At 40.8% G+C, this 24297-nt stretch overlaps 1 protein-coding gene across 5 annotated transcripts; it reads right to left on the reverse strand.

Moving 5' to 3' along the window:
* Positions 1-400: 400 nt before the first annotated feature.
* On the reverse strand, positions 401-22802 carry LOC137004500 (alpha-2-macroglobulin-like). 5 transcript variants are annotated; one of them, XM_067364877.1, is made up of 34 exons: positions 22542-22802; positions 19033-19213; positions 18772-18928; positions 17884-17936; positions 17754-17774; positions 16142-16307; positions 15947-16031; positions 15004-15188; positions 13882-13965; positions 13658-13767; positions 13395-13565; positions 13080-13304; positions 12760-12972; positions 12523-12672; positions 12039-12164; positions 11778-11871; positions 4706-4826; positions 4273-4498; positions 4076-4202; positions 3879-4000; positions 3729-3780; positions 3565-3648; positions 3307-3483; positions 3097-3172; positions 2736-2892; positions 2403-2477; positions 2163-2325; positions 1869-2062; positions 1565-1777; positions 1330-1451; positions 1150-1231; positions 868-951; positions 680-785; positions 401-582 (listed from the first exon to the last, which is right to left on the reverse strand). In XM_067364877.1, the coding sequence occupies exons 1-34, from the start codon at positions 22625-22627 to the stop codon at positions 542-544; spliced, it is 4329 nt and encodes a 1442-aa protein (XP_067220978.1). In that variant the 5' UTR covers positions 22628-22802; the 3' UTR covers positions 401-541. The 5 variants fall into 5 exon arrangements, with proteins under 5 accessions (XP_067220978.1, XP_067220979.1, XP_067220980.1 ...); XM_067364878.1 differs by lacking the exon at positions 15004-15188 and adding an exon at positions 14111-14222 and having other exon boundaries at positions 13882-13999; positions 22542-22801; XM_067364879.1 differs by lacking the exons at positions 15004-15188; positions 15947-16031 and having other exon boundaries at positions 22542-22800.
* Between the last annotated feature and the right edge of the window lie 1495 nt (positions 22803-24297).

Here is a 24297-nt window from a genome sequence, read left to right on the forward strand (position 1 = left end):
TTATAATTAGCATAAAAAATGGTTGCACAACTGCCCCTTAGGTGGTGATGTGCACTATAAATGTAAATCGCCATTAAACAAAAGAAGAAGAAAGAAGTATGCTTCTTCTTAGCATCTGTTTCATGGTGACTCCTGGATTCTTTGCTCTGACAGTTTTTTTAGAACATGTTTTATATATCCTTTTTAACAGATTTCTGCAATAATTTCACTGACTTCTAGAGATTCCTGGTTGAAAAACTTTGCTCTACATGGATCTTAATGGCATTCCTGTAACTGCATCATCTCTTGGCAGCATTAGAATGTATTGAAAACGTATTCTCATTTCAGTAGCTGTGTCACAGATGCAACTACAAATCAAGAACAAAAACACAGTAAGCTCACCAAAGTGTTTTCAGTTTGTTTGGGTTTAATAAAACAGGCTGTTTTCAGTTTGTTTGGGTTTAATAAAACAGGCTAATCAGGAAACTCATTTGCCCAGGAAAACATATAAACACTGAATAAAAACATATTTATCCAAGCTGCAGAACTGAAGCACGACACTTCATTCACAGTAAGATGAATACTCAGTCTCCACCAGATCACCTGAGGGAAATATTGATACCAAGAAATTAGCTTAATGCCAACTGATACTTTTGAATCACATAATAAAAACAATGAAAAATGGCACATCAAATCTTACTTGTTTGATAGTAATCATACACTTTAATCACAGCTGGCTTGAGATTCTTCACTGGAAGAATCTGTTTTAATTGTAACTGGTGATTGACTGTAATATTTTTTGGAACCTGCAGGAGGATAAACAGTGAATAAATAAAAAATGTAAATGAATTACTGTATCTTATCATATGAATGTTGCTGTTCTCCCACCTCTTTCAAATACACGATGACATGATCATCTTTAGAATCGACCCGTTCCACAAGTGATTCGCTTGAAGTGCTTTGAGGTTCAAGCTGTGGAAAAAGTGATTTTTTTTTAGAAATAAATGATTTGTCACACGCCCAACAGGAGAGCTATTCTCTGTAAGCTATCATGCTGTTCATCAAGAAGTGAGCAGGACAATATCGGCCATAGCTGCATCATCTTACAGTAGATTCACAGCGACAGTACAGTAAATCTAACAATGAATCACTTCACATAGTCAAACGCACCATTGATGTATCAGCTGTGAATCCTGACAAGAGTTTAATATCCACAATGACCATGTTAGTTCTTGCCTGTGGACCATCATATCTGGAAAAAAAAAATTATATCAACCATCAGAGTTCATGATGACTGAACTAAAGCCATAACCAAAATCATGTCTTATAGCATAAAGTTATTGTTCTTACTTCACAGTGAAATTTAACAATAGGTACTGTCCAGAGGATTTCTTGCAATCTCCCTCAATCTTAGCTTCAATGCTCAATGTTTTAGCTTCAGCAGGAGTGGGAATGTTGTAGAACTGAGCCATCTGAGAGATTCAACACAAACAAAAATAAATTAATAAACCGTTTCAAAGCAGAATAACCATAAAATGCCAAGAGAGAAAGTGAGTGTGAGTAAATGAAGCTGAACACTACAGACCTGCACAGACACACAGGTCGAGCCCTTCACTTCAATGCTGTATTTGGCTGGAACGTTCTGCAGCTGCTTCTCCTGGTACAGTAACTTGTTGTCCTGATTGACCTCAAAGTGGTGAGAGTCTCCTGCTGACTGTACAGTCACTGTGCTGGAGCCGTCAGAGCTGAACACTTTGGTGGCGTACAAAGACAGAGCCTGAAGAGCCACCACTGTGTCCTGGGAAATAATGAGTTCAGTAATGTCACTTTTACTCATTCATACCAGCACATTCAACAATAATGTGTTTTATTAGAGCAGTTTGAGTAACCTGTGTGGAGGAGAATCCTCCATAGGCATTCTGCTGCTTCACAAGCCAGCTGACAATCCTGTTAGCATAGCCCAGATCAGCTGTAGTGACTGAATCTGCAGTGAGAACAGCTAGCAGCACATATGAGCTGATCTCCACTGCCAGAGAATCAGAGTCATCAGCAGATGCAGACTGAGACCAGTGGAGAAGAGACCCTTAATGACAAAAGACACAAGAGTAACTCAATGAGCCTGACAAAAAACAATAGTACTGTCATAAATGATGACAGAAAGTCATCAGAAACAAACCTCTTACCGTCTGAAATAGCAACATCCTCCAGTTTCTTGAAAAGCTGCTGTCGAGTGTCTGTGTCTCTAGCCAGACTGAAAGTGTAGGTGAGCAGAGCAGTGGTGTAAATGTTTTTGACATCCTCAATGACGGACCTCAAGCATGACAAAGCTTTACTGACGACAGGATCCTGTGACAAAAACAGAGAAACGGACGCTGTGTCATTTTTCTATGAGTTTATATTGTGTTTCCTGTAGATGAACTTACAGTGACTGGAGTTTCCAGTTCAAGCAATGATGCAGTAATGTAGGCAGTCATGGTCACATTATCATTCACTCCACCCTGGAATATATGAGAAATAAAAGATAAATAAAGCACTCAAACTATTAAAGGGAAGTTCATCTAGACAAACTTTGAGGCTGCCTTGAGAAAGTATAAATGTTATTCAAAACAACAACAACAACAACAACATGTAAACATAAAGATCATATATTTCAGGTTTTCTATATAGTTACTAGACCATTTCTAGGTGGTTACTATGGTGTTCTAGATAGATAGAGTAATGGATAGAGAGATATAGATAGATAAAAGTTGACAGACCTTCATTCTGTTGTTGAACAGACTTCCCTGTTGGAGAAAACAGCCGTCTGAATCCCGTCTGTTTATTAACCATTCCTTTGCACTCTGAATAATTTGTGGATCAATAAATATGTATTTCTGTGCTCTGCCAAAAGACCTCAGGACAAAAGCAGTCAACCTGGTGGTGTGGAAGATATAATTCAAAAATGTCATCAGGTGTTTCAATGAATTCCAATCATCATCAATCACAAAACAAACTATTGAATTTAGAGACACATTTTTAAAATGTGTTTTTTGTACCATCCTCTCAGGTTTATTATTGTAGATTACCTTGATTTTTTTTTTTTTTTATTAACAAAAGTAATAGTGAAAATATATTTACCATGTATTCCCATCACCAGAACCAAATGTGCTGTATGATCCATCAAAATGCTTGTAGTTCATTTGTCTCTGGTATCCTGTTTAGTGTGATAATGGTTAACTCGATGTGTCTGATGATTCAGCTTTACTGAATAACATTCAGGTGTGTTGAGAAATGTGTAATTTGATAAACCATCTCAGCATTTTTTTTTACATGATTTATGTCTCTCACCGCTCTTCAGGAAGCCGGTGGCTCTCTCTCGGATGGCTGAGGTGAGCTGCTCCGTGTTCTCCAGATACTGCAGAATGTAAATATTGGGAGAAAGAACAGCCATGTTTTGTTCTCCACAGCCGTACGGCATCCGTAATAATCCGTGAAGATTCCTCAGTGCCCGACCCAATATGTCTCCTATAAACCATACACAAGTTAAAATACATTTTATAATCCAAACCCAATCTCCTAATTTCTGCTTGTATTTGTAAATGTTACCAATGACTGAAACAGTGGATTTGGCTGATCCCTCTATCACATCTTTAGGAAGAGTCAGAGCCATTTCCTCTGAGAGACTGTCTCCTATGAACCAGAGAGACAGAAACACACATCAGTGATCAGCTGAGTAACACTATGATGCTAAATATAGTCTGTGGACAAACCATTTGGACACAGTAACCAGCTGTGAGTCTCTGTCTTTTCAGTTCCTTCAGCCTGCAGCATAAAACAATCACATCAACTCATCATACTGATATGAGCAGCATTAGGATCATGGATAAATTATGTCTGAAATCTGTTTGACGTGCGCTGACCTGTACAAGCAGACTTCGTGTGACCGTGTCAATGCGTCCTCTCTCTGGGACGCTCACAATCTCATTGTCACACACAGTCTGGGACGCCTCTGCCTCTGCACTGACTGTAATATTCAAGACTCCTACAACACAAGACATGTGCGTGAAGATACAAGACACAAACACTGAGAAACAATGATTCAGACTGGAAAACTCACCAAGAACAGAAGGAGTGAGGATCCATTTAAAGGTTTTTCTTCCATTAGCACATAGACAGGATGAATACTGATCATCAGAGGAGGCTTTGAGAGTGTAGTCTGAGGAAGGAGCTGGAGTCACTTTAACCTGTCAATCAACCTCACATGATTAGTGGAATATTTGATATGATTTTATAAGACTGAGTGTGAAATCTCACCATGATGCACTTGGACAGATAGTTGAAGACAGTGGCCTTCAGCTCAAAGATCTCCCCACGGATGATGGAGTAAGGCAGAGAGAGCTCCAGGAAGAAGGGCTGGAAAACTGTCAGCTGAGCAGGAGGAGCCAGACCCAGACCTTCAGAGGACAGACAGAAGGCCTCCGTCTCCCATGTAGTGATGGTGTCAGGAACCGTGACAGGAACCTGAACTGATCCAGAGTTCCTGTGGAGGAATTACAACAATAGGCATATTTTAATTTTTCCTGTAATAAATAACAACATTCAGCACACAGATGATAAAAAACTGGTTTCAGACTCTGCAAAGCAAGCAAGGCATTTTCTGTCCTGTGGGTGTGAGGGGAGTTGAATTATTAAAGATAAGTAATTAGATAAATATGATGTTAAATCTATTGATTACGCTTCACATTACCCCACTTCAGCAAGTTCCCAGATCCACGTTTCTGGAAAGACAGTCCGAATCGTCACTGCTGGAGAATCTCTGTCAGCTGAATTCGATACAGAATCCAAATCATCACAATCATATACCATCTCTGGAAAAAAGTGATATATTGTAGTTTTCAGTGATATGTATGTGAACAGCATGTCAAAATAATCAATTCTACACCTCGTCTGAAGTAAACAGCAAACAGAAGGCATATCATCATTTAATAGATATTTTTTTATTTTCATATACAGATTTTGTGTTTTCAGAGTTTTCTAGTTTCCATTTATTTAGTTTTTATTTTAGTTTTAGTATTTTAAGGCTGCCAAAGTTAATGTGGTAATTTTATTTTACAAAATTATATAGTGTAGGAACCGTGGACAAACCAGACAAATGAATCATTCAGATGATTCTTCCAAAACATAATTCTAATTCAGAATCGGAATTCCAGCTCCAGCTGTCTACAGAAAAATCCTTGCTTAATTACTTTTATAACCCCATGCTTCCTGGCAGAAGTGACGAACTCAGCCATTCGTGACACCAAATGGTCACCTAGAAGATAAAGAGTCTTTGATCACCAGATCAAAGAAACAGAGAGACAACGCAGACCTTTTGTTTCCGAACTTCACAGAAAAAAAACAACAGAGAATGTTATACAACTAAAACTGCATCAAAATTGTTCCAAACAATTTTAAATGGACTTAACATATTTTAACTGCAAACATTTTAAATCATGTCCACAAATACTACTTGTAACCAGTTATGCTTTAGAACACCCACAATTCATGTAAATGTGATAACTCTTGAATGACTGACTGAAAGTATGCCTTATTTGGAGTGGATTTGATTCTATTCCTCTTTCCTAAATCCTGACTTTAATGAAATCTGTTTAAAATGTATCATATTCCATTTAATAGAAATTATGGTTAAAATGGCACTCTCTGCTAAAGCACAGAAGGGAAGTTACACCTATTTATGATTGGGGGCAGAGAAAAGCCCTTTTGAAACAGGACGATATCTGATTGTCCAAAACTCCTTTCAGAGGTGTGACAAACTAAGTTTAAATAGTCATATCGCAAGATAGAAGACAAGAGTAAATGAACGAACGAGCAAACTAGAAGAAAGAACCGGTCAGCAAAGACCAGAGTAAGCAGAACAAGTACCAAGAACCACGGAGTAACAAGAAGAATAGACAAGCAGCTCATTCAAGCCATCCAACTTTCACTCACTTTTCTTTTCTTTTACTTAATTTTCTTTTCAGTTGAGAGTCTCGTGTTCTAGATTTTGCCACAAAGTTCAACCAACGACTTTTGCCGCTTCAACTTCAACTACAGTGACAAAGAGACTTCCTTTCATTTTTACAGCAAGCTCAAACGTGATTGAGTTTTACCCAACTACCATCTGGACCTGAAAAGACAAATCATCGACTTCCCTGCACTCCGACGAGAAGATGCACGTTTAGGTTGACTCAAGCAAGCGCCTCCAGGTTTTAAAAAAACTGAACTGGTGCATTTAAATTAATGATTCATGGTTTGTTCAGGTCAGATTTTTGAAGTGCATATTGTTGCTAGGAATTTTGTTCATCATATCACTCTCTCTCTTAAAACTCTCTCTCTCTCATTTTCTTTCTTACTGAAACACGTAGGAATGAATGTGTGCATGTGTGTGTGTGTGTGTGTATGTGTGTGTTTGTGTTAGAATAAATAAACTCTCTTGTAGATTTTTTTTTAAAGAAATTGTCTTGTATTATGTGCTTCTAAAATGTCATGTCTTAAACTGTCTATCTTAAAGTTACCATGCTCTAATCAGTGTTTTCACATTTGTTGGATATTTATATCCGATACAAGAGCTTATTAGCCTACAGCTCGAGCAAGTGAACACTGGATGACTCAGTTGCTCGGTCATAAACTAAACAACTCTTTATAATTCCCTATAAATTAATTATTTTATATTGAGTTTGTTACCAATAATAACACTGATTCAAAGTTAACTAATAACCACAGAAATAAACCTTTGTCTTTTTCCAAATATATCAGTACAACTGTGGAATTGTATGAGTTTCACAATTTCACAAATTGTACATATTTTATTTTTTAAAATATGTTTCTGTGGCGAGGGGGGCGTGGTTCAGCGAGGTCTGCAGCGGGAGAGAGCATCGGGAGATCTTTGGTGAGTGAGCGAGTTAAATGTAAATCACGAACACCTGTTTCTCGTTTCAGTAATTGGCGCGGAGACAGGTTAAAACGCCGCGAGAAGCAGGAGTCGGGGAGAGAGAGGGGGACTGCTGACTGAGCCGCTGGTGCACGACAAATTGGAGTGAAGCCCTTTGTGGATCATATATGCCGTGACCAGGAGTGAAGCCCTTTGTGGATTGTATATACCGTGACTGGAGTGAAGCCCTTTGTGGATTGTATATGCCGTGACTGGAGTGAAGCCCTTTGTGGTTTATTTTGTTTTGTGCCTTTTGGTTTGACATTTCTGAATTTTGAAATAAAGCTCAGTCAGCAGTTAACCGCCGACCCTGTCCTCTTCCTTCCTACACTAACGAACATTGTTTGTACTACACTGGTGCCGAAACCCGGGAAGGAAGCTGGGTGGCCGCTGCCATGCAATCTTCGTCCTCCCCTTCGACATTTGCGGAAGTCATCGCCTCCCTCGCGGTCCTGCATCAGGAGCAACATCAGGCCCTGCTGGGCCTGCGCACCGACCAAGAACGCCGCTTTCAAGCCATCGTGCAGGCCCAGCAGGAGGACCGCGAGAGGTTCCGGAGCTGGATTGACTGGGAGATTCGCCAGGAGACCATCGGGCAGCCGGCTGCGCCTACCCACCTGCCGCTGAACAAAATGGGGCCATGTGACGACCCCGAGGCCTTCCTCGACTTGTTCGAGCGGTCAGCCGAGGCAAGTGGCTGGCCGCTGGACCAATGGTCCATGAGGTTGGTCCCGCTCCTCTCGGGGGAGTTGCAGGTGGCGGCGCAGCAGCTGCCAGCAGAGAACCTCCTGGTCTTTGACGATCTTCGGTGGGCCATCGTCCAGCGAGTCGGCCGGACCCCCGAGCAGCATCGTCACCGCTTCCGTTCTCTGGACCTGGGCGAGTCCGGCCGGCCCTTCGTGTTGGCCCAACAGCTCCGGGACTCGTGCCGCAAATGGCTACTGGCTGAGGGAAGTGACGTGGACCTGGTTATCGATCGCGTGGTACTGGAGCAGTTTATCACTCGGCTCCCTAAGAAAACCGCTGAGTGGGTCCAGTGCCACCGCCCCACGTCGCTGGACTCAGCCATCGAATTGGCGGAGGACCACATGGTGGCGTGCCAAGGGGTCGGCAAACCCCTACCATCTGCCTCTCTCTCTCCTTCTTTTAATTCCCCCTCTCTCTCTAAACCTGTCCATCTACCCAGGTCTCGTCCGCCCGGCCCGCCACGTGTTCCGCCGGGCCGGACTCCGCTCCTGCTTCTCCCCTCTCTCCGCGTCAACCATTTAGCCCGCTCACTGCCACGAGAGCGGCGGGCAGGTCTGGGCCGGCCTGTTGGCGTTGCGGGGACCCGGAGCACTTTGTGGACAGGTGTCCAGTGATGGAGGTTGGGGCGTTGATCCGGGTCCCGGACGATCCGCAGGCTGCCCCCGGTCAAGCTGGCGAGTACCAAATACCTGTGAGTGTCAAGAGGGGTACGTATCAGGCTTTGGTGGACTCAGGACGTAACCAAACCTCGGTGCATCAAAGCCTGATTTCGTCCAGGGCATTGGATGCAGGCCGCTGGGTTAAGGTGAGGTGTGTGCACGGGGATGTGGTGGAATATCCGTTAGTGCCCGTCATTATTCAATTTAGGGGTCAAAAGCATAGTGTGGTGGTGGCAGTTAATCCGCACCTCCGGCATCCGATAATTTTGGGTACAAATTGGCCTGCCTTTAACAAATTATTGGGGTGTTTATGCTCGGATGCCTCTTGGGAGAAAAAATCGCGGGATAAGGAGGTGCCAGTACAGGCGGGAGAGACTGATCAGGGACCAGTGAGTTCAGCTTCAGGGGAACAGAGCGAAATTGGAAGACTTATTCTTTCAAATCGCGATGACTTTCCCCTGGAGCAGTCTCGCGATGAGACGCTAAAAAACGTGTTTGAAAAGGTCAGCACTATCGATGGTCAGCCTCTCCAGCCTGGACGCCCACTTTCTTATCCGTATTTTGCGATCATAAAAGATAGGTTGTATCGAGTGACCCAAGACACTCAAACAAAAGAAGATACGACCCAATTATTAGTTCCAAAGAGCCGCAGGGAAATGCTTTTCCACGCGGCTCATTCTAACCCGATGGCTGGGCATCTAGGACAAACGGCCACACTAAATCGTCTCATGACCCGATTCTTTTGGCCGGCATTCACGAGAATGTGCGCAGGTGGTGCGCGTCTTGTCGGGAATGTCAGTTGGTTAACCCACCGGCCACCCCAAAAGCGCCGTTGCGCCCCCTTCCATTAATGCAGGTCCCCTTTGACAGAATTGGTATGGACTTCATCGGGCCATTAGAGCGATCAGCAAGAGGGCATTAGTCATTGTGGATTATGCAACGCGATATCCTGAAGCAGTGCCACTCCGCAACATTTCCGCTAAGAGTGTTGCGGATGCACTGTTTAGTTTAATCTCCCGAGTGGGGATTCCGAAAGAAATCCTCACTGATCAAGGCACGGCGTTTATGTCACGCACGTTACGCGAACTTTACGAATTGTTGGGCATTAAATCCGTGCATACCAGCGTCTTTCACCCACAAACGGACGGGCTGGTCGAACGGTTTAATGGCACGCTTAAATCCATGATTCGTAAATTCGTTCAAGAGGACGCCAAAAATTGGGATAAGTGGTTGGAACCTCTGTTATTTGCAGTGCGAGAGGTCCCGCAAGCCTCCACGGGGTTTTCCCCCTTTGAGCTTCTCTTTGGACGCCAGCCCCATGGGGTGTTAGACGTCCTAAGAGAGACTTGGGAGGACGGACCATCTCAGGCCAAAAATGAAATTCAGTATGTGCTGGACTTGAGAGCAAAACTCCACACATTGGGGCGGCTGTCTATGGAGAATTTGTTACAAGCCCAGCACAGACAGAGCCAACTGTATGACAGATGAGCTAACTTTGCACCGGGAGATAAAGTGCTTGTATTGCTTCCCACTTCAAGCTCGAAATTACTTGCAAAGTGGCAAGGACCATTTGTGGTGACACGGCAAGTCGGTGAGCTCGATTATGAGGTTGTGCGTTCCGATAGGAGAGGAGCACGTCAGATTTACCACCTCAATCTCCTTAAAAAATGGAATGAGGCAGAGTCAGTGATGCTGGCGACGGTGATTAGCGGAGAGGATGATCTTGGGCCAGAGGCGAATATCAGAAAACAATCCCTCGCTCTGTCCCCGGGGGGAGATCACCTCTCGCCCTCACAGCTCACTGATTTATCCAAGTTACAAGCAGAATTTGCAGATGTGTTTTCTCCCCTACCGGGCCATACAAACCTCATTCAGCACCACATCGAGACAGAGCTGGGCGTGGTGGTTCGCAGCCGGCCGTATAGATTGCCTGAACACAAGAAAAATGTAGTTCAGGCAGAATTAGAGGCTATGCTTGAAATGGGAGTAATAGAAGAGTCCAGCAGTAACTGGGCAAGCCCGATAGTTTTGGTTCCCAAGACTGACGGCTCAGTTCGGTTCTGTGTGGACTACCGCAAGGTGAACGCAGTGTCGAAGTTTGACGCGTATCCAATGCCTCGGGTGGACGAGTTGCTTGACCGGCTAGGTACGGCTTGATTGTATTCGACACTGGACTTAACGAAAGGGTATTGGCAGATTCCCTTGTCGCCATTATCCAAAGAAAAGACAGCTTTCACGACGCCGTTCGGATTACACCAATTCGTTACCCTTTCGTTCGGGCTGTTCGGGGCACCGGCTACCTTTCAGCGTCTCATGGATAAAATTTTGCGGCCCCATGGTGCATATGCTGCTGCCTATCTGTATGATATTATCATCTTCAGTAATGACTGGCAGCGGCATATGCAGCATTTGAAGGCCGTCCTGAGATCGCTGAGGGGGGCCGGGCTCACGGCCAACCCGAAGAAGTGTGCGATTGGGCGCGTGGAAGTAAGGTATCTGGGCTTCCACTTGGGGCATGGACAGGTGCGTCCCCAAATTGATAAGACGGCAGCGATTGCGACCTGTCCGCGCCCCAAGACCAAAAAGGAGGTTAGACAGTTCCTCGGGCTGGCGGGATATTACAGGAGGTTTGTTCCTAATTATTCGGCCCTCACCAGCTTGTTGACTGATCTAACTAAAAAGGATGCGCCAGATACGGTCCAGTGGACGGAGCTGTGCCAGCAGGCCTTCACCCAAGTAAAGGCTGCTCTATGTGGCGGGCCATTGCTTCACTCTCCTGATTTTTCTCTCCCTTTTCTGTTGCAGACTGACGCGTCGGACAGAGGGCTGGGTGCTGTCCTGTCCCAGGAGATAGAGGGAGAGGAACGGCCGGTGCTGTACATTAGCCGCAAGCTCTCAAAGAGGGAAGCTAAGTACAGCACCGTTGAGAAAGAGTGTTTGGCTATTAGGTGGGCCGTCCTCACCCTCCGCTATTATCTCCTGGGACGGGAATTCACTCTCTGTTCGGACCACGCTCCCCTCCAGTGGCTCCAGACAGGTTAAAACGCCGCGAGAAGCAGGAGTCAGGGAGAGAGAGGGGGACTGCTGACTGAGCCGCTGGTGCACGACAAATTGGAGTGAAGCCCTTTGTGGATCGTACAGTATATGCCGTGACCAGGAGTGAAGCCCTTTGTGGATTGTATGTACCGTGACTGGAGTGAAGCCCTTTGTGGATTGTATATGCCGTGACTGGAGTGAAGCCCTTTGTGGTTTATTTTGTTTTGTGCCTTGCACAGTTTTTGGTTTGACATTTCTGAATTTTGAAATAAAGCTCAGTCAGCAGTTAACCGCCGACCCTGTCCCCTTCCTTCCTACACTAACGAACATTGTTTGTACTACAGTTTCATTACAAGCAACTACATATTTAAACATTACAGCTTGGATTGTAATAACAGTACATGTACCTTCACCACGGTATCGGCGATACGTCAAGCCTCTGTATGACAGATACTGAGGGACTCGCACAACCAAATTTGTTGCCATCTTCAATCCCAGTCTCTGTCAAGTGGCAATAATGAACCACAGTAAAAGTCATGAAAATTCAAATTACTTTTAATTATCATTATAATCAAGAGAACTTTTTTATGCATTTACTTGCGCGTGTGCAGTATATACTCTGCCAATCATTATCTACTGCACTGCCACACATATAATCCACCTGTTACCTTTAAGGATTCAAGGTCTGTCGGCACAGCTTGACAGGGTCTCACATTCAGACACTCCCACTGCAGTTCATCTTCAGTAGTATAAGGATAATTTGACCTTGATTTCAATGGCAGGAGGCTGAAGACCTGTGAAGAGACAACGTTCACACTCTAAAAAATGTTGGCCTGTTTCAACCCATATTTAGGTCAAATGTTTTAATTTTAAACCTAAACGGTTGGGTTTGTCCATATTTGGACCAAACATGGAATTAAACAACCCAGCATTTTTTAGAGTGTATTAGTATGATTTCTAAAAATTCAACACTAAATAATTCATGTATTTTTCAACAAAACTTTAATTCCATTATAGTGAGAAAGAATGAAGATTATTGTTAAATCACCTGAGATCAGGATCATAGCAGTAATAACTAAAGTCTGTTATCACAAGATTCATTCCCACTATGAAGACACATTTAATCAATACTAAATCTTAAAGCATCTAAACCTTGTCAGTATCCAGGCGTTCTCCTGACTTCAGGATCAGGACGCTCTGATCTACAGCACTGAGGCCGCACAGTGAACCAGGGTGAGCTGAGAGCTGGAGAGTGTTTTTCTCACCAGGAACTGCTTTAGCAGGAGAAAACTGCAGAGACACCTGTGACATACAGTCAATAGGGTTTATTTTAGATTTGAGTCAGTAATACAGTTTAAAGAGGCTAATTTCTAAAGCTACAATACATACCTTGTTTTTGAAACACTTTTCAGTGTTGAAATGTTTGCTACTAGCAACAACATTTTCACTGGGCAGAACACAGTACACCAGAATATGCACTACTGGAGCCAGATCTGCACTAATAGACAGTTTGAATGACATTGTGCCACTTGCTTCTCCATTAGAAGATTTCACTTCAACCTTCTCATATCCATGATGAACGATCACTCCTCTGGACAAGACCTGAAACAGACAGATGACACTCTGATAACAAACTGATTAGTGCTGCCAATGAACACTGTTAAACAAAAACATCTGTGTAATAATGTACATACTGCACATGTTCTCACCATATAGACAATGTCCGTTTTGAAGTCTTTAATTGTCTCTCCAACAAAATAATACTTGATGGTGGCTGTAAACTCAGAGTCACACTTTAATGGTTGCTCAGTATTCTCTATAATCAGTTCACTTAGATTATATGGAGCGACAGGCTGGAGGAGCTCAACCGGTTTCATATCCACAGGGATGTAAGGTGTGTTGTGGCCATAACGGACCTCTGGATAGGCACTTGCCTGACAATGAACAAAGAATCAAAAATAACTCATGCAACTAAACTCTTCTTACTTAGAAAAAGTAAACTAATTGAATACAAACTCTCTTACAATCAGATTAATATCACTTTTAGGATGACTGGACGTAGTAAGAGAGAAGATGGCCAGTCCATCGCTGTCTGTAGTGAGATTTAGGAGCAGTTTTGGGGACCAAGTGGGACCCTCCATAAGATAAACATCTTTGTTTTGAATCGGTGCACCTTTGAAATTTGAGAGTTTGATCTGTTAAAAATAAGATTTTAAAGAAATAAATTTAGGAATAATTCTGTACATATCAATGGTGTTAAACAGAGACAAACTGATTTTAGACTCACTTTTCCTTCTATAACTGATCCATGTTCATATGTTTTGGGCAGGTCAGTAAATATGACTTTACCAGTTTCATAAGTGAGAGATACAGATTTAGATTTGGTCATGCTGATCTCTGTAAATTGTAAAAACACCAAAATAAATATTTATTCAAATAAAAGTAAAACATCAAAAATGAGAAACTCAAGAAATGTATGTAACGTGGATCAGATCAAATCCAACAGCTCACCTGTTCCTTCTTCTGTAACCATTGCCTCAACAGCAAGAGAATCCAGAAGCCTGTCCTCAGGGGCGTTCAGAAAGATTGATGTTTCTAAGATATGGACGGCACAGCCTGTCTTATTTATCTAATTATAATGAATGAACACAAACATAGCATATTAACTAAAGAGTGGTTTAACTGATAAATGGAGGAAAGATAATGTGCCATTACTTGTACTGTGTTTCTACTCACACACCTCAATGGTTTCCTCTAAACACACTGGATTGGTGTAATGGCTTTTGGTATTAAAGTATTTACGACACACTTTCACCCATGATTTACCAGGTACAGACTGTCCGTAAGTGTATCTGTGAAAAAGATACAAGCCAATAATCTACAGTTCAGGGTTGAGTTCAGCAACTAATATATTACACTGTAAAATCCAATAGTGATTTTAACTACCTCTTTTTAGTTAACTTTAATTAATATGTCTTAATTTAATTTTTAACTCTAATCTGTACTCTGTACTATTCACATACTATGCCTTTTGTACTCAGAAAACCCACGTTAAGATAAGATTAATTGATTGGTTTGAGTAACATTTAAAAAAAAACAAAAAAAAAACGACTTGGTCAGGGACAGACTGGAGCGGGCTCGTGGAGAACTGGAGCGGCAGGTTCAGTCCAGAAATCAATGAGCCAGTGGTCCTCTCCTGGTGAACGTCCAGGCTTGGCAGTGGCCATTTTATTCAGTAGCTCTCGCGCGGCAGCGACCATTATCCATGGTGGCTTGAGCTTCGCAGCGGCCGCTTCATGGCGAGCCTTAGACGCAGCGGGGACAGGCAGGACAACGTGGGATGACCCACTGGAGGGATACATGGAGGAAACTGGCGGTAGGTGAACTGACCAGGCCGCGTGTTTTTCTGAGGAAACTGGATGAGGAAGACACGTTCTTTCTTGAACCTCTTCAATTTTGAAATCAGAACCATTTAAAAAGAAAATCAGATTAATAGACTTGACTAGGGAGAAAGAACAGACAGGTTCAATATAATGAATTGTATCCTTGTCCAGGCCCTTCAGAAAACACACGTTAAATGGAGCATCCGGCCAGTTCACCAAGCAAGAAAGCTCAGAAAATTCCTCCACGTACCTCTCCAACAGGTGACCGTCCTGTCTAAGGGACCATAGACGGTCCACCGCTGAGCTGGTAGGTTGGTGAACAGCAGGAGAGATCGGTACCAGGAAAATTCCCATCTTGCTGCAGAAGTCCTCACTGTTAGGTCTGTTCTTCTGTTACAGGTGTGGTTGCAGCAAAGAGGATTCAGAATCAGACTTCTGTAGAGATGGGTTTATTGAACAACAGAACGGAACAACCAAACCAATAAGCAAACATAAGAACAGACAAGGAGTGCAGGGAAGTGAGTCCATTATAAAGGGAGTGTAGATGATGAAGTGCAGAGAATCCGTGGCGATGGGGAGTTGAGGAAGTGAGTGCAGGTATGGAACAGGGAGGAACATGAGTGATGGAGTCCGGAACAGAAGGGAACTGTGACATACATGATATGTGTGTGTGTGTATGAACGAATGATAAATAACATTACATTTCATTTCAAATAATATATTTTTTTTACAATGTTATTGGTAACATTTCTGTCAAAAACGCCTGAAACGTGAAACTTTTAATTAGGCTGATATAATCCCTCTATATTTGTGACAATATCTTCTGACCATGCTTGAGTCACAGACAGACTTCAGAATTCAAAACACAACAATGGTAACGATTCAATTTTATTTATTTAAAATAAATTATCAAGTGCTCTCAGTTCTTTTTTAGTTACTAAAACTCTTGTGTAAATGAACTATACAAACTAAGCTTTTGTCAGAACAACATCCTATTTCACTTTACTTGGTTTTAAAGGCAATCGTTTGCATGCTTTTTTAAAGAAGTCTTTTACAGTGATGGGAGTTACAGTATGTAACTGACTCTGTCAGTTAAAAAAATCAATTAACAATTAAATTAAAGTAACTTGATTGTGCCAAGAATGAAAGAACACACTGCTCTCTTAATGAAGGAAATAAAATAAAACACTCACTTTCCGCAAACCTCAATTATCAGTTCCTCTTCTACAACGCAGACTTTATTTGGGCTTTTTATTGTAACTTCAAACTTAGGCAAAACTAGAAGCCAGAAATTAGAGTTATTAGTAGTCAAATAAGATATTAATATACAAACATATTATTGAAATTCTTCCCATGCAACACTGCAATCGTTTGTTTTTATGACTTACCATATTTTTTCACCTCAAAATGATGTGAGATCATCCTGTCACTAATAAAAGCCTTCAGTTTGTACATGCCTTGACGGGCCTCTGAGTTTAATTCATAAGAACGTTGCAAAATCCATCTTGTTGAAGAAACATTTGTCCATTGACCAATCCGGTTACCTTGACTGTCCTGTTTAAAACCAAAGACACAGTTCAGATATTTAGTTCAGCTACACATATTCTGACTATCAATGAAGAAATGTTTAATTAGCCTTTCATTTGAAAGTCATGTTTCTAGTATCTGTAAAACCGCCTTCTTCCATCTAAAAAATATATCTAAATTATGACATATGCTCTCAATGACAAATGCGGAACAGTTGGTTCATGCATTCATGACATCAAGACTAGATTATTGTAATGCTCTACTGGGTGGTTGTTCTGCTCAGCTTTTAAACAGACTACAGTTGGTCCAAAATGCGGCAGCTAGAGTTCTTACTAGAACCAGAAAGTATGACCATATTAGCCCAGTTCTGTCAACATTACATTGGCTCCCTATTAAACACTGTATAGATTTTAAAATCTTGCTAATTACTTATAAAGCTCTAAATGGTTTAGCTCCCCAGTACCTAAGTGAGCTCTTAATGCATTATAGTCCTTCACGTTTATTGCGATCTCAGAATTCAGGCCAGTTGATAATACCCAGAATATCAAAATCAACTGAAGGCGGCAGATCCTTTTCCTATTTAGCACCTAAACTCTGGAACAATCTTCCTAGCATTGTTCGGGAAGCAGACACACTCTGTCAGTTTAAATCTAGACTAAAAACACATCTCTTTGCTCTTGCATACACATAACACATTATCAATGCATTAACATTTTTCAAATCCGTTAAAGGATTGTTACGCTGCAATAATTAGGTCGGCCGGAACCGAGAACATTTCCTATAACACTAGATATACCTGTACATCAGAATAAGAATGGCATCTACGCTAATATCCGTCTCTCTGCTTATCCTGAGGTTTGCCGGGTGCTGGATCCAGGCCGTATCCAGATCAGATGGAGAACCTGTGTCTGGACCTGACTACAACGTAGCCCAGGAGACAATGGGCCTACAGATCCAGTTCTGGCTGCATCTATAATTCAGATTTTTAATCTCCGTATCCGCTTACATATATTTATATATAATCTATTTTTAATCTCTATAATAAAAATGTATAATTCAGATTTTGATCTCCATATCCATTTACATATATTATATATATCTTCCAAGGGGTTTTTTCCCTCCTAGGACTTTTTTCCCAGTGCAAGCACGCTGGGTTTTTCTCCTAGAGTTTTTTTTCCACCCCTGGGAGTCAGCCGACATTGGCTTAATGTAGCACCATCTTGCATATGTTACATATTACCACGCTTGTTTGTACAGCTTATTTTTAACCATTTCCATTTTTTCTGTGCTTCTAATATGTAAAGCTGCTTTGAAACAATTACCAATTGTAAAAGCGCTATATAAATAAATTTGACTTGACTTGACTTGACTTCTGAAAATACAATAATTGCAAACATAACAGATTTTCTATAGTGTTAATAAGATTTAAAAGGTGTATTTGTTGTGACTGTACAGAAGGTTTTGTGTTCTTACCTCAAGAATCACTGAACTATACTGTAAAAGAGCAAATAGTAATTAAAGATTAAAAGCCAAAAAATTTATTTATTAGACATGTATTCAAAAATCCAAGAGAAAATTAATTTTCAAGGTAAACACATCAGACCTGCTGATCAAGAGGTTTGAAGTTTGTATCCATGGTAACAACTCTGAAGTTCACTGTAAAATAGAAATATGAATTAAAAAAAAAAAACTCCACTTTTGACATCTGTAACGGGAAACTGCTTACGGTCAGTATTTCACTCCTGTAAATGCCCGCTGCTGTGTGAACATGTCTTTTGGGCCAAATTCAACTGTTGCAGTAGCCTGTTTTAGCTGTCATTTTGCAAAAAAATTCTGTCCAGTTTGCACCAGCTGACCAATTAGAATCAAGAAGGCAAATCCCAGAAAACGATTATCATGTAACGATCTATAGCAGGAGTATCAAACTCTGAGAAGGCCACAGAGATCAGTCCCAACCCTGCTTCAACACACATACCTGTAGTTTTCAAACAAACCTGAAGGATTGATTAGCTGGATCAGGAACATTTAATTAAGGCTGAAGCTAAACTCTGCAGGGCTGTGGCTCTCCAGGAACTGAGTTAGACACCCCTGATCTGTAGTATCTCTAGATTTCATATAAAATAAAGTTATAAAGATACTGATATCAAGAGATTTACTTTATCAGTTATTTGTAATCGCAATATGGCTCAAACACACACTAGATAACCATTCTCGAGTCTGAAGCTACTCAACCTTATTTGCTTTCCTTATCTTTTCTTCTGCTCCTCTTTTCTGTTTACAAGTTTGTAAATTGAATAGTTTATTTCTGTACACTCTTTTACCATCTGCTGGTTTGAGCAAAATTTGTAATTTATTTTTGACCTATGGTGCTACATCAGCTTACTGCATGATCATAACAGGCTTTACTTAATGTATATTATCTACAACAGCTGTGATCAGGGTTTAGATGTCAGTGACACCAGCATTATTTACTGAAACATTCACAGCTCACCTGTCTGTCCTGGAAGATAGATGGGTTTATCAGTCTGGATAAAGGTCAGAGGATGGTAAGGCTTGAACATGACTTTTCTCTCTTCAGTCATCTTGAAAGTCTCTCCCTGAAGTTCGACCTTCATTTTCTGCACTGATTCTGCTTCGACCAGAGGAGCCTGATGAGAAATAATATGTTTTCACAACCTGCCATCACAAAAACTAGATGCATTATGACTAAAATGTAATTTTATATATTCATAATAATGTGCTAATGGCAGACCTTGAAGTTAAAGCAGCGATGAAACTCTTCCTCAGCTTTCTCCTGCAGCAGTAAAGTGCTCTGGTCACCATGAACCAGATGAATGTTCATGACAAGGCTTTCATTGGGATTGAGAAAACTTGCACAGAGTTTGGCCTCAGATCCCGACTCAATCACTGCTGGAAACGTCACCATGAAAGATCTGTCAAGAGACAATGATCATACAATATTGCCATAGTTGGATAAAACAAGAAATATAAAAAAAAGTTAAACTGGGAATGAAAACCAATACCGTTAATTTGCTATTGATCAATTATAGACCTTGAAATGTGAGAATACAAGATTAATTAATTTTTTCATGTTCATCTAGAACAATATTGCCCTTAAAAATACACTCATTAATTGTGAATTATCTTTTACATGCCTTAAGTTGTCTTTCAAACATGGTAATGATATACTAATAATTTATCACACTTCCCAGTCAACATGTGAGATTATGCGAGGATCACAGTGACATCACAGCATTCTCATATCTCATACTTTAATAGTCACACTGTAATTAATATGAGTTCACTGAGAATTCAACATATTGAGCAGGTTGAGAAAAGACGATTCAAATATCAGTCACCGGGGGACATTCCTGTTTCTCAAACATGGAAAAATGTGGATACTGTAGGATTTGTTAGCAAACCGTTTGTGCTGTACAGTGGTGTTCTGTTCTATGTGTGGAAAGTTAATATTATCTGAAATGTTGAATTGTCAATACAACTTAAAAATTTGAGAGAACATCACATAAGCTGATTTAATATTACACAAAGAGTGCCGTTTTTATTTCTCCTAATATCAGCATGATTACAAATGTGTATTTATTTGCACTTTATAAAAATATATTTGAGGTATATTTTAACTGTGTGCTGAAAATGATCATTGTAACAATGCACTGAAAGTATATTTAAAAAATACATTATTTAATATCATGAAGTTGTAGTGTATCTAAAGTTAAATTTGAGTATATTTTTTAAGTTTACTTATTCATCCTTGGAATTCATTATATTAATTGTGCTTATTTATTTCAGTATTACTACTGCATTAAAAGCCCATTTAATATATGCAGTGTAGCCTATAATTTCCAAATATGAGTAAACATTTTTAAAAAATTTTTTTAAATAAGATCGCAAAGCTGCGCGCATAGGATTGTGGATGATTTAAGAGCGCGAATAATTACAGTATAATTTACAGAATAATTTAACTTAATAAATTTAATAAGTTTACACTGGCAGAATAATTTTACAATCGAATACACAAATCTATATTAAACAACACACAAGCAGCACAAGTAACGTTACATGCGAAAAAAATATGTCGAGTGGTTAAACTTGAGACTTCGGAATTAAAATGTCTCTTCAACTTGGTCTGTGACCAATCAGATTTTGTTGCTCACTGCCTTCAGCCAATCAGAGCTGCTGACGTCACGGTCCTCATCTGAATCCCCTCGCTCAGTCATAATCAATCAGTTATAATCTGTGCTGTTATGAATACTTATCCACTTTTTCCATGAGAAATGCTGTCCAAATGTCCCGTTTTTAATGTCTTTTTAACGGTTCGATTCCCTCAAGTTTGCATTCGATGCATCCTCGATATCAAAAACGCATCCGGGTACTTTCATGCGTCCTCCGTTCTTGCGTTCTTGAGTATAGAGCGCCCCAGGGATGATGCGTTTTTGTAGGCCAACCCAGAAGTTAGCAGGGCATGGGTTCCCTCGACTGAAAGCCTATTAATTTTTCCCATAGACTTTTGGAAAATCGCAGAAAATAAGCACTGTGTTTAACAAAGGGTTATGCAAATGAAACATTCAGTTGACGTTAATTTGAGTTAAATAAGCTATCTACTGCTAAAACGTGTTGTTTTTGAAATCATGCAGAGGAACGTTGTGGCTCGTGTAAGTTAGTCTATAATCTATCGCTTGACTCTTCTTTCCAGAGAAATCACTAAAAAATGCACACAAACATGTCCCTGCTCTTGATATACAAACATTAATGAGCTTCTTTGAACTTTGTGAGGAAAAACTATATGAGGGCAGATTCGAACCACCGATAATTAGAGCACCGCCGATCCTCTGACTCTATTAACACGAATTCCACCACTCGACTATCATGGAAAACGTATTTGGAGTGTGGATTTGTCTATAGTATAATATGGATGTAATTATATGTGGAGTGTACGCAGATAGATTTTAATAATCAATTTAAAAATTATGTAAAAAATAAAAAAGTATTAATTAGCGCCCTCTCAAGGTACGCACAGTGCGTACAGCCATACAGCTGCAGGCGCCACTGTCCTCGGAAGCCAGAATTTCGAGGATGCTACGTCATCGACATCCATCGAAGGACTGTTCCAATGTTGAGGATCCTCGTAATTTCAAACAAGGACTGAGTCCTTCGTTCGAAAAATATCCCATATACAGGAAAGGATGCATATGTGTAGCATTCGCGCTCAAATCACCCACAATCCTATGCGCGCAGCTTTGCGATCTTATTTAAAATTTTTTTTTTAAAAATGTCAGACTTTAGCAGGCAATATGCTTTCAAATGTAAGTACATTTACGTTACCAAACATTTGTTATAACTGTAGTAAATATGTCAGATAAATAAAGTTTAACATTTAAACGCCAGTACAAATTACTACCGTATTGATATTATAAATTATACAAATAATTAAAAAAATCTTTTAACTTTGTTTACCTGGTTGGTTTTAATACAGCTAAACTGCCCAAACGAAAACTAATATTACAAAGTCAAGGGTCAAGAGCTCAGCTAAAACAAACCCTGACCTCGATGATGGTAACATAAAAATAGTGATTTTCTCCTTTGGTGATTATGATAACAAGCAGAATAAAAATATGGCCGGACTTTTACTCTCTGACCCCTGGACTTCCCACCTCTGGTGTAATCTTTTTATTTCTCCCGAAAGCGGGAGAAACCTTTTCACTGACGTAATGATGCAATGACGTGCACTTGCTAGTCTGTTCCATTTACGTGTTCTCCGAAATAAGAGGAGCCTCGCCTAGCCTCTGAAGGAAGTGACTTGTCCTGCCAAGGAAGTATCCTTGACATTGAGAAACTCCTACTCTCTGAACGGCACGCGCGGCACGCACACACGTCCAGCTACAATAATGTATCATATTAATTTTCAACAGCAACCCAGAATATTTGTCACAAACATTGAAAAAAAAAGCAAAAAAAACAAAAAAAACGACTTAAATTCTGGACCTTTGGCAGTGAGGGAACCCCCGAACCCCCCTGCATAGGGCATAACATACTATTCCTATTTCACTTTTTTAAGGCAATCTGTTTCCATGCTTTTTTTAAGTAGGTCTAACTAATTAGATGTTATATAGATGTTAGATGTATTATTGTGACCACATCATGAGTATCCTGGGAGCTCGCGGTAAGATCACTGTGAGACCAAATTGTTGACTGGGTTAGAAAGCAAACTAACGTTACCTCCCACTGAAACTGTTAAAAACTTACGGTCTTGATGTTTGTCCATTAGCACAGATCAGGAGGAAAGAGAGCAGAAGAAGCTCTTTCCAACAGCAGCAGATATTCAGAGCCATGATGAGGAGCGATCATCCAGGTCATGAGATGAACTGGACCGTCTCTACTCTCATGTAACGTTAGTGATGTTACCTTCGTGAACGAATCGTTCTTTTTGAACGAATCTTTTAGGTGAACGAAATGAATCCACAGCAGCGCGGCGTTATTAGCAGCGAGCGTATGCGCAACTCTTGGGACTGGTTCATCCTGTCAAAGAATGACAAAACCTCGAGCCAATAGCGTTCGAGTATGAGATGTAACGGAGCATGTGATTTGTTGAATTCAGTTTCCGCCATTTTGGGGTGAAAGCGAGTCGGCAGTCACTAGTTTCTATAGCAATATATCATCTGCTTTGATAAAACTTAACAAAGGGTAAAATACTATAGTCAAATCCTTTTAACAGTTTATTTTACAGACTTTTGGTGTGTTCAAGTCCTCCTGGGAAGTTCGTATTTACGAGGTGGGAAGTCGTGTGTATGACGGGTAGGTGCGTTCAAGTCACTTTCGTCGGAGTAAGATGGTGGTGTGTGCCTTCTCTAAAATAATTAACGTTACACAAAATAACAACACTTCTACTTCTAGAAAATATAGAGCAAAGAATGTGCATTATGTTGCTTTTTTATGTTTTTTAAATAATTTATGAAGCCATTGTAAACTTTATTGACATATTATATTTTTATATTGTGATGCTATCGTATTTTTTTACTGGTAATCAGCTTCCCTGCAAACACGTCCAGTTGGGGCCCACATGGGCCTCGCTTGGGCTAGTTGGGCTTCGGCTGGGCATGGGCTCAGGGTGGGCTGTTGTTGTTGGGCCCCACATGGGCAGTAGATAGGCTAAAGGGCTCCATTCAAAATTGACTGTCAGACATGGATGCTATTTTTAACAATATAGACTCTGGGCTAGGTCCACTTTTTATACAAATTTTATTAGATTAGCTGCTGTCTGTAACATTTTTGTGTGTTTTAAGATTTACAAAAATTTTATAATGAAAATGTACAACATTCATTTTCAATCCATCCATCTAACAATCAATTTTCCTAACCGTGTTTTTGTCTTACCCCGAATCATTATACATTTATAATAAGTGTTTATATTGGGACTATTTCAGGCCGGTCAAGTAGGAATCGCTGCGGAGGAGCAAAGTCCCTGCGTGACTCGTCATAGACGTATCTCCGGCTGCAGTGTTCTTCCGCAAGAATAATTCTGTTTATTAATCGCTAGAGCGCCAAATTGGAGACTGCAGCTAAACAGTTGTCTTAAGAACGTTGTACGAGTTTCAAAAGACAAGTTTGTACGGTTTCCCCACAAAATGTTCAAACCGTAAGCAGTGCGCACTCTGTGCAGCGCACATCTGGAAAGCTCAACCCCCATCGCCGAGCGAAAGAATCTGCCCAGCAACAACTTTGCCGCCTTTCAGTAGTCTGCTGTCCGTTAAGGATCCTCGAGTTCACCGGTGTCGTCGTGTGGACAAAAGGCAGGTAAGAGTATAATAAACTTGGGGATGATTTTACCACATGATGTTAACCTAAAGCTTTTTGTAAAGTATTAGTTTCGAGGAAAGCTTTTAGCAAATGTTTGTGCATTAGCAGATGTAGCTTAAACTTGGTTAAAGCGTTGAACAGACGACTTTAAGTTAAGTCAGTAACGTTAGCATTTGAGCTTGTTTTGAGTGGTTGACTTAAATAT

The sequence above is a fragment of the Chanodichthys erythropterus genome, chromosome 17 (assembly GCF_024489055.1).
Source record: "Chanodichthys erythropterus isolate Z2021 chromosome 17, ASM2448905v1, whole genome shotgun sequence".
NCBI classification, from domain to species: domain Eukaryota; kingdom Metazoa; phylum Chordata; class Actinopteri; order Cypriniformes; family Xenocyprididae; genus Chanodichthys; species Chanodichthys erythropterus.

Excerpts from the sequence above, each read along its gene's own strand:
- LOC137004500 (XM_067364877.1), bottom strand. The coding sequence starts at position 22,627 with ATGGCTCTGAATATCTGCTGCTGTTGGAAAGAGCTTCTTCTGCTCTCT. Across the intron at positions 16,308-17,753 it reads ATAGTTCAGTGATTCTTGAG|GACAGTCAAGGTAACCGGAT; the intron begins GTAAGAACACAA and ends GGTTTTAAACAG. Across the intron at positions 583-679 it reads GTATGATTACTATCAAACAA|GTGATCTGGTGGAGACTGAG; the intron begins GTAAGATTTGAT and ends TATTTCCCTCAG.